Below are 14,856 nucleotides of genomic sequence, written 5' to 3'. Positions count from 1 at the left end.
CAGCTTTCCAGGTGCTCAAAACCGCATTCTCTAGCTTCCCAGTACTACAAGTTGCTGACTTTGAATGGCCGTTTGTGGTACAGACCGATGCCAGAGACTTTGGCCTTGGTGCTGTGCTCAGTCAGGTTAACTCCACGGGCCAGGACACGGATATCAGCCTCTCTTATAAAGCTCCAGTACTGATATAACCTCCAGACATTACATCATGTGTGACTGATTTCAGCCCCTCTTATAACTTCTGACAGCTGTGATCTGTGCTAGGGTGGAAGCTTCGCCCTGGCTCCGCCCCACTCCTGCCCTGGCCCCGCCCTACTCCTGCCCTGGCCCCGCCACACGCACCTGCTGTTTCCCAGTTAGGCCGTAGCGGCCGATGATCTTCCTCATCTCCTCCTTCTCCTTGATCTCGGGGTAACACTTCATCATGTACTCCAGCGGGGAGAGGTCGAGCTCCAGCTGCTCCGTCAGATGCTGGTGATAGCGGCCAATCTTGACATGAGAATGTTTCCTTATCATCCCGTCTGATGGCAGAAGCTGCACCGACAAAAGGAGAAGGGATCAGTGAGGACGAGGCGGGGGGTAGAGGAGAAAGGGACAGGCAATGAGGCAGGGGGCAGAGGAGAGAGGGACGGGCAATGAGGCGGGCGTAGAGGAGAGGGGGACAAGCAATGAGGCGGGGGAAGAGGAGAGGGGGACAGGAAATGAGGCGGGAGAAGAGGAGATGGGGACAGGCAATGAGGCGGGGGCAGAGGAGAGGAGGACGGGCAATGAGGCGGGGGCAGAGGAGAGGGGGACGGGCAATGAGGCGGGGGGCAGAGGAGAGGGGGACAAATGATGAGACGGGGCAGAGGAGAGGGGTACGGGCAATGAGGAGGCAGAGGAGAGGGACGGGCAATGAGGCGGCAGAGGCGAGGCAGCAGAGGAGAGGCGGAGGGCGAGTACAGGTTAGGGGCAGACGCAGGGAGGATATGTGCCTCACCTCCCCCGTCAGCAGCTTTAGTAAGGTGGATTTTCCGGCTCCATTCGGCCCCACAAGGGCCACTCGGGTGTCCAGGTCTATTCCAAACTCCAGGTTCTTGTAGATGAGCGGCTGAATGGTGGAGAGAGACGGGGTTACACATGGCGCCTCTTGGTGCCGCTCAGGTGTCATGTCTGGTGCTTACCCCATCCACTGTGTAGCGGAAGCTGACGTTCTGCACCATGATCACCGGGGGCGGGATCTTTCCACAGGACGGGAAATAGAATGACAGCGTCTGAAATACAGAGAACCAGTGGAGACACATGCGGTGAGCATGCTGTGAAGACATGTGCGGGGTCCGCGCCGTGGAGACGCTCGCTGTGGAGAGCCCACTGTGGACGCTGACTGAGCAGGAGGCAGAAACAAGAAGCGGCACCACCCGCCCTTCCCCCACCATCATCTCCCCTCCCCACCTTGTCAGTGACCACTCGCTCCGTCAGTCCTGACGACATCATCTTCTGCAGAGTCTTCTCTTTGCTCTGCGCCTGACGAGCCAACTTAGCGCTGCCGTGTCCGAAGCGAGCGATGTAATTCTGCACGGGGGAAAGACGAAGCATCCAGTGTCACAGGTCTGATCTCACATGGCCTCCTCTGCACACAGCCCCGCCCACATACAGGTCCTCCTACCCCCGAGCACAGGCCCACCCACAGCCCCCGAGCACAGGCCCCCTCATCCTCAGAGCACAGGCCCCCTCATCCTCAGAGCACAGGCTCTCCCACCACCCCCTAGAGCACAGGCCCCCTCATCCTCAGAGCACAGGCCCACTCACCGCCCCCCAGAGCACAGGCCCACTCATCCTCAGAGCACAGGCTCTCCCACCACCCCCCAGAGCACAGGCCCCCTCATCCTCAGAGCACAGGCTCTCCCACCACCCCCTAGAGCACAGGCCCACTCACCGCCCCCCAGAGCACAGGCCCACTCATCCTCAGAGCACAGGCTCACCCACCACCCCCCAGAGCACAGGCCCCCTCATCCTCCGAGCACAGGCCCACCCACCGCCCCCGAGCACAGGCCCACCCATCCTCAGAGCACAGGCCCCCTCATCCTCAGACCACAGGCCCACTCACCGCCCCCCAGAGTACAGGCCCACTCATCCTCAGAGCACAGGCTCTCCCACCACCCCCCTGAGCACAGGCCCCCTCATCCTCAGAGCACAGGGCCCCTCATCCTCAGAGCACAGGCTCACCCACCACCCCCCAGGCCCCCTCATCCTCAGACCACAGGCCCACTCACCGCCCCCCAGAGCACAGGCCCACTCATCCTCAGAGCACAGGCTCACCCACCACCCCCCGAGCACAGGCCCACCCATCCTCAGAGGACAGGCCCCCTCATCCTCAGAGCACAGGCTCTCCCACCACCCCCCAGGCCCCCTCATCCTCAGACCACAGGCCCACTCACCGCCCCCCAGAGCACAGGCCCACTCATCCTCAGAGCACAGGCCCCCTCATCCTCAGAGCACAGGCTCTCCCACCGCCCCCGAGCACAGGCCCACCCACCGCCCCCGAGCACAGGCCCACCCACCGCCCCCGAGCACAGGCCCACCCATCCTCAGAGCACAGGCACCCTCATCCTCAGAGCACAGGCACCCTCATCCTCAGAGCACAGGCTCTTCCACCGCCCCCTCATCCTTTGAGCACAGGCCCACCCACCACCCCCTCGAGCACAGGACCTCAGTGCCCCCCCGAGCACAGGCCCCCTCATCCTCAGAGCACAGGCTCAAAGCACAGGCCCACCCACCCCGAGCACAGTCCCCCTCATTCTCAGAGCACTGGCTCTCCCACCGCCCCCGAGCACAGGCCCCCTCATCCCCAGAGCACAGGCTCACCCACCACCCTCCAGAGCACAGGCCCACCCACCGCCGCCCCCCCCCCCCCCGAGCACAGGCCCCCTCATTCTCAGAGCACAGGCTCTCCCACCGCCCCCGAGCACAGGCCCCCTCACCGCCCCCCAGAGCACAGGCCCACTCACCACCCCCCAGAGCACAGGCCCACTCACCACCCTCGAGCACAGGCCCACCCACTGCCCCCGAGCGCAGGACCTCTCATTGGCCCCCCGAGCACAGGCCCCCTCATCCTCAGAGCACAGGCCCACCCACCGCCCCAGAGCACAGGCCCCCTCATCCTAAGAGCACAGGCTCACCCACCACCCGCCAGAGCACAGGCCCCCTCATCCTCAGAGCACAGGCCCACTCACCGCCCCCGAGCACAGGCCCACTCACCGCCCCCGAGCACAGGCCCACTCACCGCCCCCGAGCACAGGCCCCCCCCACCACCCCCGAGCACAGGCCCCCCCCACCACCCCCGAGCACAGGAACACCCACCGCCCCCCGCCGAAGCACAGGGACACCCACCGTCTCCCCCCCCCCGAGCGCAGGCCCACCCAACGCCCCCCGCCGAAGCACAGGGACACCCACCGTCTCCCCCCCCGAGCGCAGGCCCACCCAACGCCCCCCCCCCAGCACAGGCCCACCCAACGCCCCCCCCCCAGCACAGGCCCACCCAACTCCCCCCCCCCAGCACAGGCCCACCCAACTCCCCCCCCCCCCAAGCACAGGCCCACCCAACTCCCCCCCCCCCCCAAGCACAGGCCCACCCAACTCCCCCCCCCCCCCAAGCACAGGCCCACCCAACTCTCCCCCTCCCCAAGCACAGGCCCACCCAACTCTCCCCCTCCCCAAGCACAGGCCCACCCAACTCCCCCCCCCCCCCCCCAAGCACAGGCCCACCCAACTCCCCCCCCCCCCCCAAAGCACAGGCCCACCCAACCTCCCCCCCCCCCCCCCAAGCACAGGCCCACCCAACTCCCCCCCCCCACCCCACCCCTAAGCACAGGCCCAACAAACGCCCCCCCAGAGCACAGGAAGATCCACCGTCCCGCTAAGCACAGGTACACCCACCGCCCCCCGAGCACAGGCTCCACTCATGAGGACTCACTTTCATGTGCGCGATCTGATCCTGCTCCCAGTTGAACCTCTTCATCTGATTCTCCTCCAGCTCCAGCCGTGTCTTCACATACTGATCGTAATTCCCCTGCACAGAAAGACATGAGAGCGGTGGTACCAAGCGCCAGACCGCAGAGTGTAGAGGGTCAGAGCACCAGATCGCAGAGCAGAAAGCGCAGAGCCAGAGCGCCAGACCGCAGAGCTTACTCACCGTGTAGTATTTCAGCTTACGGTTGTGCAGATGGATGATGTTTGTACAGACCCCGTTCAAGAAATCCTGCGAGTGCGACACAAGGACAAGGATTCTGCGGAAACTGGAAGAGAACAGACCGGTGAGAAGCTGTTGAAAGGCGGCCACGGTCGCCCAATCCCACCGGAGGCCGCCCAGTAACACCAGAGGCCACGGCCGCCCAACACCACCAGAGGCCGCCCAACACCACCAGAGGCCGCCCAACACCACCAGAGGCCGCCCAACACCACCAGAGGCCGCCCAACACCACCAGAGGCCGCCCAACACCACCAGAGGCCGCCCAACACCACCAGAGGCCACGGCCGCCCAATCCCACCAGAGACCGCCCAATAACACCAGAGGCCACGGCCGCCCAATCCCACCAGAGGCCGCCCAATAACACCAGAGGCCGCCCAATAACACCAGAGGCCGCCCAATAACACCAGAGGCCGCCCAATAACACCAGAGGCTACGGCCGCCCAATCCCAGAGGCCACGGCCGCCCAATCCCACCTGAGGCCACCCAATAACACCGGAGGCCGCCCAATAACACCAGAGGCCGCCCAATAACACCAGAGGCCACGGCAACACAATCCCACCGGAGGCCGCCCAATAACACCAGAGGCTACGGCCGCCCAATCCCAGAGGCCCGCCCAATAACACCAGAGGCCACGGCCGCCCAATAACACCGGAGGCCGCCCAATAACACCGGAGGCCGCCCAATAACACCAGAGGCCGCCCAATAACACCAGAGGCCACGGCCACCCAATCCCACCGGAGGCCGCCCAATAACACCAGAGGCTACGGCCGCCCAATCCCAGAGGCCACCCAATAACACCAGAGGCCACGGCCGACCAATCCCACCAGAGGCTGCCCAATAACACCGGAGGCCGCCCAATAACACCAGAGGCCACGGCCGCCCAATCCCACCGGAGGCCGCCTAGTAACACCAGAGGCCACGGTCGCCCAATAACACCGGAGGTCGCAGCCGCCCAATAACACCGAAGGTCGCAGCCGCCCAATAACACCGAAGGCCGCAGCCGCCCAATAACACCGGAGGCCGCAGCCGCCCAATAACACCGGAGGTCGCAGCCGCCCAATAACACCGAAGGTCGCAGCCGCCCAATAACACCGAAGGCCGCAGCCGCCCAATAACACCGAAGGCCGCAGCCGCCCAATAACACCGGAGGTCGCAGCCGCCCAATAACACCGAAGGTCGCAGCCGCCCAATAACACCGAAGGCCGCAGCCGCCCAATAACACCGGAGGCCGCCTAATCCCACCAGAGGCCGCGGCCGCCCAATCCCACCTGGCACCTCCCATCATGACTGCCTGTCACCGCACCCAAGAATCCATCTGGTCTGTAACCAGTGTTGGGCAAGGCCCACTGTCGGCGCCCACGGGAGGCAGCTACTCACGACTTTAGCTCCTCCTCCAGCCACACACATGCCTCCAGGTCCAGGTGATTGGTTGGCTCATCCAGGAGTAACATAAAGGGGCGGATGAAAAGGGCTCTGCGGAGAGGAGAGCAGCGTCAGCCATACGTGAGGGCTCAGGCAGCCTCCTCCTCCCCCCGCTGAGGCCTTACCTGGCAAGGGCCACACGCATCCTCCAGCCTCCGCTGAAATCCTTCAGCTTCTTGCGCTGCATGGCTGGGGTGAAACCGAGTCCGTGTAGGATCCGAGACGCCCGCACTTCAGCTTTGGCGGCATCCAGCTCCTCCAGACGCTCGTACAGCTCCAGGAGCTTCTCACACTCCGCTGCCAAGATAAAAGAAAGGTCAGGAAGAGGCAAGGGCAAGCAAGGCGCGAGCTCAGGGGCGGCGGGCACCAGGGATGTGGAGTTGGTATAACATGGACTGACTCTGGCAATATATAATAAATTGGGTACAATATTTAAGCGCATAGAATCCTAGAATGTTAGAGTTGGAAGGGACCTCCTGGGTCATCGTATCCAACCCTTTGCACAATGCAGGATTCACTAAACCATCTCAAACAGATGTGTGTCCAGCCTCTGTGTGAAGACTTCCATTGAAGGAGAACTCACCACATTTCGTGGCAGCCTGTTCCACTCATTGATCACCCTGTCAAAAAGTTTTTTCTATTATCTAATCTGTATCTTCTCCCTTTCAGTTTTGTTCCATTGCTTCTCGTGTGCAAATGAGAATAATGATGATCCCTCTACACTGTGACAGCCCTACAGATCTTTGTATTAAGTCTCCTCTTAGCCTTGTTTTTTTACAAGCTAAACATTCCCAAATCCCGAAACCATTCCTCGTAGGACATAGTTTGCAGTCTGCTCACCATCATGGTCGTCCTTCTCTGATCTTGCTCCAGTTTTTCAATATATATTTTTTACAATGTGGAGCCCAGAAATGGACACAGTATCCAGATGAGGCCTGACCAAGGAGAATTTTTTCCTAATAATTTAGGAAAGTTGTGAAAGCTCCTATAAATTTCTGTTCTTTTCCCGATCTCAGGATCTCTGCTTTTGGTTGAGATGAATCTGTGCTGCACTTTATGTCCATGCTCAGTAGTAAATCTCCTCTACAGATCAGAACAATAAGCCACTGATAAGGAATGCCTGCAGCCCTGCACTCATCTTAAGAACTGCTAGCGTGAACAGGATTAAGGGTATGTGCACACATTCAGGTTTTTTAGCGTTTTTTTGCGATAAAAACCTCATTAAAAACGCATACATTATGCATCCTATCATTTAGAATGCATTCTGCATGTTTTGTGCACATGATGTGTTTTTTTTTTCCGTGAAAAAAAAACGCATCGCGGTAAAAAAAGCAGCATGTTCATTAATTTTGCGGATTTTCCGCAATTCCATGCATTTGGGAAAAAGCGCACAAAAAACGCGTCAAAAACGCATGAAAAAACGCAAAAAAAACCGCATGCGGATTTCTGGCAGAAATGTCCGGTTTTTGGCAGGAAAATTTCTGCTAGAAATCCTGACGTGTGCACATAGCCTAAGGCAAGTACTTCTTAAACATATCGCAACTTTCAATAAACTGCATAAATCTATAGTCCAGTGTATGTTTTCTCTGGACACGTCATGTTTTAGTTTGCTTTTCCTCGGAGCTCAAAGAGGTTAGTTGATCTCATGCTGTTCATGTTCGCTCTGCCAGCAGGTTCAGTTTCTTTCTGGGGTATGATTCAGCACAAACTCCCTCCTCTCCTCTTCATAGATTGAAGCATCATGTGAAACATTTACTGAGCTGTACCCTGAGAAACGCCCGAGATTGAAAGTTCAGAGTAAAGTTATTTAATATCAAATTACAAACATTTTGTTTGTCATCACCTGTACTATTGATTTATGCAAAGTTTGTTTTATTTCTATCCGAAATTACACAATTCCCAATTCTTGCAGGAATTACAATACAACTTATTTTTTTACAGGACAAAATTATTTTGAGAGTGAATTCATACGAATACAAAAAGAAGCTTCCTAAGAAGTCAGCGGTATCTGAGCATTTCACATTAACGCAAGATACAAAATATTGTGTCAGTGTATCAGAGCTGAAAACAAAGGCAGCGCGCCCCCCATCAGCGCATACTAGGGCCGCGCGCCCCCCATCAGCGCATACTAGGGCCGCGCGCCCCCCATCAGCGCATACTAGGGCCGCGCGCCCCCCATCAGCGCATACTAGGGCCGCGCGCCCCCCATCAGCGCATACTAGGGCCGCGCGCCCCCCATCAGCGCATACTAGGGCCGCGCGCCCCCCATCAGCGCATACTAGGGCCGCGCGCCCCCCATCAGCGCATACTAGGGCCGCGCGCCCCCCATCAGCGCATACTAGGGCCGCGCGCCCCCCATCAGCGCATACTAGGGCCGCGCGCCCCCCATCAGCGCATACTAGGGCCGCGCGCCCCCCATCAGCGCATACTAGGGCCGCGCGCCCCCCATCAGCGCATACTAGGGCCGCGCGCCCCCCATCAGCGCATACTAGGGCCGCGCGCCCCCCATCAGCGCATACTAGGGCCGCGCGCCCCCCATCAGCGCATACTAGGGCCGCGCGCCCCCCATCAGCGCATACTAGGGCCGCGCGCCCCCCATCAGCGCATACTAGGGCCGCGCGCCCCCCATCAGCGCATACTAGGGCCGCGCGCCCCCCATCAGCGCATACTAGGGCCGCGCGCCCCCCATCAGCGCATACTAGGGCCGCGCGCCCCCCATCAGCGCATACTAGGGCCGCGCGCCCCCTATCAGCGCATACTAGGGCCGCGCGCCCCCTATCAGCGCATACTAGGGCCGCGCGCCCCCTATCAGCGCATACTAGGGCCGCGCGCCCCCTATCAGCGCATACTAGGGCCGCGCGCCCCCTATCAGCGCATACTAGGGCCGCGCGCCCCCTATCAGCGCATACTAGGGCCGCGCGCCCCCTATCAGCGCATACTAGGGCCGCGCGCCCCCTATCAGCGCATACTAGGGCCGCGCGCCCCCTATCAGCGCATACTAGGGCCGCGCGCCCCCTATCAGCGCATACTAGGGCCGCGCGCCCCCTATCAGCGCATACTAGGGCCGCGCGCCCCCTATCAGCGCATACTAGGGCCGCGCGCCCCCTATCAGCGCATACTAGGGCCGCGCGCCCCCTATCAGCGCATACTAGGGCCGCGCGCCCCCTATCAGCGCATACTAGGGCCGCGCGCCCCCTATCAGCGCATACTAGGGCCGCGCGCCCCCTATCAGCGCATACTAGGGCCGCGCGCCCCCTATCAGCGCATACTAGGGCCGCGCGCCCCCTATCAGCGCATACTAGGGCCGCGCGCCCCCTATCAGCGCATACTAGGGCCGCGCGCCCCCTATCAGCGCATACTAGGGCTTACACCCAGAAGTGTTCAAAGTCGTGAGTGAGAAAGATCACAGTGACACCAAGAAACCAGGGCCTCGCGCTTCCGGCCATGCAGAGGAGGAGGAAAGTGTCTCAAGCATCAGATACAAGACATCAAGTTAGTGACAGTGGCTGTAACAATGACAGCAGACATATGTAATAGATGCCCACAGAGCTCATTGTGAAGGACGCTGCACCATCATCATCATTATTAATGGAGAAATGGCCGCTAACTTGGTGTTTCTCTGGAAAGAGAAAGGATTACAACATTAGTGATTTTAAGATCCTCTTTTTTAAGGGCTTCTTCAAAGACTCAAGGGACACTTTATATTTCTTACAATGGATGCTGCACACGGCATAGAGGGAACTATTCTTCTTTCAAAGTTTGATTTGTTTCTGACAACAAGGTGTAAGGTTTCTCCTTGTGGCGACATACCAGCTCTGGCTTGGCAAGGTAAGGAGGCTTATTTGCCCTGCAATGCTCCTGTGGGAAATATAATATGCAAATTGCCTCTTCAGAGAAAAAGAGGACTTGAACTCTATAGCGCCACCTGGTGCGCTATAGAGTTCAAATCCTCTTTTTCTCTGAAGAGACAATTTGCATATTAAATTTCTGACAACAAGAAATTGTTTCGAAGACACAGACAGTAAAAGATATTGTCTCTGAGTATATGTAAGACCTGCCTGACATGTACCTGGTGTGACTCAAAGTCAGGTGAATAAATTAATAGGTCAACGTAAGGAAAACACACGCGAGAGAGGACCAAGGGAGATACATAAATTCCCCCGCCATCACCAATCCGTGACGGAGCTTACACAGTCATAACTCTCTGGCGCCCCCTTACCTTCAGGTCAGTCAGGGAACTACAGCTAGGATAAGTAGTTGCCGGAGAGGGCGCCCTGTCAGGTACTGGTTATTGGGGCAATCTGCAGTGAGGGCAGTAAATCTATCTATCTATATATACACTCACCGGCCACTTTATTAGGTACACCATGCTAGTAACGGGTTGGACCCCCTTTTGCCTTCAGAACTGCCTCAATTCTTCGTGGCATAGATTCAACAAGGTGCTGGAAGCATTCCTCAGAGATTTTGGTCCATATTGACATGATGGCATCACACAGTTGCCGCAGATTTGTCGGCTGCACATCCCAAAGATGCTCCATACAAGGCAGGATGGATCCATGCTTTCATGTTGTTTACGCCAAATTCTGACCCTACCATCCGAATGTCGCAGCAGAAATCGAGACTCATCAGACCAAGCAACGTTTTTCCAATCTTCTACTGTCCAATTTCGATGAGCTTGTACAAATTGTAGCCTCAGTTTCCTGTTCTTAGCTGAAAGGAGTGGTACCCGGTGTGGTCTTCTGCTGCTGTAGCCCATCTGCCTCAAAGTTCGACGCACTGTGCGTTCAGAGATGCTCTTAGGCCTACCTTGGTTGTAACGGGTGGCGATTTGAGTCACTGTTGCCTTTCTATCAGCTCGAACCAGTCTGCCCATTCTCCTCTGACCTCTGGCATCAACAAGGCATTTCCGCCCACAGAACTGCCGCTCACTGGATTTTTTTTCTTTTTCGGACCATTCTCTGTAAACCCTAGAGATGGTTGTGCGTGAAAATCCCAGTAGATCAGCAGTTTCTGAAATACTCAGACCAGCCCTTCTGGCACCAACAACCATGCCACGTTCAAAGGCACTCAAATCACCTTTCTTCCCCATACTGATGCTCGGTTTGAACTGCAGGAGATTGTCTTGACCATGTCTACATGCCTAAATGCACTGAGTTGCCGCCATGTGATTGGCTGATTAGAAATTAAGTGTTAACAAGAAGTTGGACAGGTGTACCTAATAAAGTGGCCGGTGAGTGTATAATTGTCTAAGGGTTTTTCCATCTGTCTTTCTGTCTGTCCTGGAAATCCCGCGTCTGATTGGTAGAGGCCGCCAGGCCTCGACCAATCAGCGACGGGCACAGCATGGCGACGATGATGTCATAATGGAAATCCCACGTCTCTGATTGGTCGAGGCCACCAGGCCTCGACCAATCAGCGACGGGCACAGTATCAACGTAGATGTCATAATGGTTGCCATGGCGACGATGATGTCATAAAGGTTGCCTCGACCAATCAGTGACGGGCACAGTCTGCCGCGAATTCTGGAATCATCATTGTCCATATACTACGGGGACATGCATATTCTAGAATACCCGATGCGTTAGAATCGGGCCACAATCTAGTATCTATATATATAATTGTCTAAGGGTTTTTCCGTCTGTCTGTCTGTCCTGGAAATCCCGCGTCTGATTGGTCGAGGCTGCCAGGCCTCGACCAATCAGAGACGGGCACAGCATGGCGAAGATGATGTCATAATGGAAATCCTGCGTCTCTGATTGGTCGAGGCCGCCAGGCACATTATCGACGTAGATGTCATAATGGTTGCCATGGCGACGATGATGTCATAAAGGTTGCCTCGACCAATCAGCGACGGGCACAGTCTGCCGCGAATTTTGGAATCATCATTGTCCATATACTACGGGGACATGCATATTCTAGAATACACGATGCGTTAGAATCGGGCCACAATCTAGTCTATATATATAATTGTCTAAGGGTTTGTCTGTCTGTCTGTCTGTCCTGGAAATCCCGCGTCTCTGATTGGTCGAGGCCGCCAGGCACAGTATCGACGTAGATGTCATAATGGTTGCCATGGCGACGATGATGTCATAAAGGTTGCCTCGACCAATCAGCGACGGGCACAGTCTGCCGCGGGGACATGCATATTCTAGAATACCCGATGCGTTCGAATCGGGCCACAGTCTAGTATATATATAATTGTCTAAGGGTTTTTCTGTTTGTCTGTCTGTCCCGTTTATTCATTCGCTGATTGGTCGAGGCCGCCTGGGTCTCGACCAATCAGCGACGGGCACAGTATCGGCGTAGATGTCATAATGGTTGCCATGGTGACGATGATGTCATAAAGGTTGCCTCAACCAATCAGCGACGGGCACAGTCTGCCGCGAATTCTGGAATCATCATTGTCCATATACTACGGGGACATGCATATTCTAGAATACCCGATGCAATAGAATCGGGCCACTGTCTAGTCTACTATATAATTGTCTAAGGGTCACTTCCGTCTTTCTGTCTGTCTTTCTGTCTGTCTGTCATGGAATCCAAGTCGCTGATTGGTCTAGCCAGCTGCCTGTCATGGCTGCCGCGACCAATCAGCGACGGGCACAGTCCGATTAGTCCCTCCCTACTCCCCTGCAGTCAGTGCCAGGCGCCCGCTCCATACTCCCCGCAGTCACCACTCACACAGGGTTAATGCCAGCGGTAACGGACCGCGTTATGTCGTGGGTAACTCACTCCGTTACCGCCGCTATTAAGTTTTTACTATTTATGCTGCCTATGCAGCGTCAATAGTGAAAAAATCTAATGTTAAAAATAATTTTAAAAAAATTAAAAAATCATTATATACTCACCTTCCGCCGCCAGGTTTCGGTGGCAAGGATGGTATGCGCGAAGGACCTGCCATGACGTCACGGTCATGTGACCGCGACGTCATCACAGGCCCTGCGCGAGAAGGACCTGCCGTGACGGTCATGTGACCGTGACGTCATAGCAGGTCCTTCTCGTACAGGCGTGAAGAAGCTGCGGTACCATGGGACAGGCAGGGACAGCGTCAGGAGCAGGTGAGTATTTCATATTCACCTGTCCGCGTTCCATCCGCCGGGCGCCGTTCCATCTTCCCATCCTCTTGCAGTGACTGTGCAGGTCAGAGGGCGCGATGACGTATTAGTGTGCGCGCCGCCCCCTGCCTGAACAGTCAGTGCGGAGAGACGGGACGCTGAGGAGCAGCGACGAGAGGTGAGTATGTCATTTTTTTTTTTTTTTTATTGCAGCAGCAGCAGCATTACATGTGGCACAATGCTGTATGGAGCGTCTATGGGGCCATAAAGAACTGCATGGAGCATTATATGGGGCATCTATGGGGCCATAAAGAACTGCATGGAGCATTATATGGGGCATCTATGGGGCCAGAACTGCATGGAGCATTATATGGGGCATCTATGGGGCCATAAAGAACTGCATGGAGCATTATATGGAGCATCTATGGGGCCATAAAGAACTGCATGGAGCATTATATGGAGCATCTATGGGGCCATAAAGAACTGCATGGAGCATTATATGGAGCATCTATGGGGCCATAAAGAACTGCATGGAGCATTATATGAGACATCTATGGGGCCATAAAGAACTGCATGGAGCATTATATGGGGCATCTATGGGGCCAGAACTGCATGGAGCAATATATGGGACATCTATGGGGCCATAAAGAACTGCATGGAGCATTATATGGGGCATCTATGGGGCCATAAAGAACTGCATGGAGCATTATATGGAGCATCTATGGGGCCATAAAGAACTGCATGGAGCATTATATGGGGCATCTATGGGGCCATAAAGAACTGCATGGAGCATTATATGGAGCATCTATGGGGCCATAAAGAACTGCATGGAGCATTATATGAGACATCTATGGGGCCATAAAGAACTGCATGGAGCATTATATGGGGCATCTATGGGGCCATAAAGAACTGCATGGAGCATTATATGGGACATCTATGGGGCCATAAAGAACTGCATGGAGCATTATATGGAGCATCTATGGGGCCATAAAGAACTGCATGGAGCATTATATGGGGCATCTATGGGGCCATAAAGAACTGCATGGAGCATTATATGGAGCATCTATGGGGCCATAAAGAACTGCATGGAGCATTATATGAGACATCTATGGGGCCATAAAGAACTGCATGGAGCATTATATGGGGCATCTATGGGGCCATAAAGAACTGCATGGAGCATTATATGGGGCATCTATGGGGCCATAAAGAACTGCATGGAGCATTATATGGGACATCTATGGGGCCAGAACTGCATGGAGCAATATATGGGGCATTATATAGGGCCATAAAGAACTGCATGGAGCATATGGGGCATCTATGGGGCCATAACTGCATGGAGCATTATACTACGTGACCAACTTTTTACTATTGATGCTGCCTATGCAGCATCAATAGTAAAAAGATCTAATGTTAAAAATAATAAAAAAAATAAAAATTATATTCTCACCTTCCGGCACCTTTCCCGCTCCTCACGACGCTCCGGTCCCAAGAATGCATTGTGGCAATGACGTAGCGGTCTCTCGAGATGATGACGTAGCGGTTTCGAGGCAGCTACATCATCACGTGTTATTGCCACAATGCATTCTTGGGACCGGAGCGTCGCGAGGAGCATCGCTAAACGCCTGGCCTGGATCCCGGGGCCACCGGAAGGTGAGTATATAACCATTTGTTATTTTAATTCTTTTTTAACAGGTATTTGGTGCCCACATTGCTATATACTACGTGGGCTGTGTTATATACTATGTGGGCTGTGTTATATACTATGTGGGATATGCTATATACAGTTAATTCCATATATATTTGGACATAGACAACATTTTTCTTACTTTGGTTACAGACATTACGACAATGAATTTTAAACAAAACAATTCAGAAGCAGTTGAAGTTCAGACTTTCAGCTTTCATTTGAGGGTATCCACATTAAAATTGGATGAAGGGTTGAGGAGTTTCAGCTCCTTAACATGTGCCACCCTGTTATTAAAGGGACCAAAAGTACCGTATATACTCGAGTATAAGCCGACCCGAGGATAAGCCGACCCCCCTAATTTTGCCACAAAAAACTGGGAAAACTTATTGACTCGAGTATAACCCTAGGGTAGGAAATGCAGCAGGTACCGGTGAATTTCAAAATTAGAAATAGATGCTCCATACCAT

General features: G+C 55.3%; 1 protein-coding gene across 3 annotated transcripts in view; it reads right to left on the bottom strand.

The window, feature by feature from the left end:
- The window catches only part of ABCF2 (ATP binding cassette subfamily F member 2), a 90,267-nt gene that overhangs the window by 12,819 nt on the left and 62,592 nt on the right, over positions 1-14,856 (bottom strand). For all 3 annotated transcript variants that reach the window (XM_077267723.1, XM_077267722.1, XM_077267724.1), the window contains exons 5-12: positions 5,773-5,944; positions 5,603-5,698; positions 4,169-4,271; positions 3,950-4,045; positions 1,429-1,548; positions 1,161-1,250; positions 977-1,087; positions 340-531 (exon numbers count right to left, since the gene is read on the bottom strand). In XM_077267723.1, the coding sequence (XP_077123838.1) occupies positions 340-531; positions 977-1,087; positions 1,161-1,250; positions 1,429-1,548; positions 3,950-4,045; positions 4,169-4,271; positions 5,603-5,698; positions 5,773-5,944 (980 nt within the window). The remainder of the gene's footprint in view (positions 1-339; positions 532-976; positions 1,088-1,160; positions 1,251-1,428; positions 1,549-3,949; positions 4,046-4,168; positions 4,272-5,602; positions 5,699-5,772; positions 5,945-14,856) is intronic.

The sequence above is a fragment of the Ranitomeya variabilis genome, chromosome 6 (assembly GCF_051348905.1).
Source record: "Ranitomeya variabilis isolate aRanVar5 chromosome 6, aRanVar5.hap1, whole genome shotgun sequence".
Classification (NCBI taxonomy): domain Eukaryota; kingdom Metazoa; phylum Chordata; class Amphibia; order Anura; family Dendrobatidae; genus Ranitomeya; species Ranitomeya variabilis.
The sequence above is the reverse complement of the archived record's forward strand: the minus strand, read 5'-3'. Positions and strand labels throughout refer to the sequence as shown.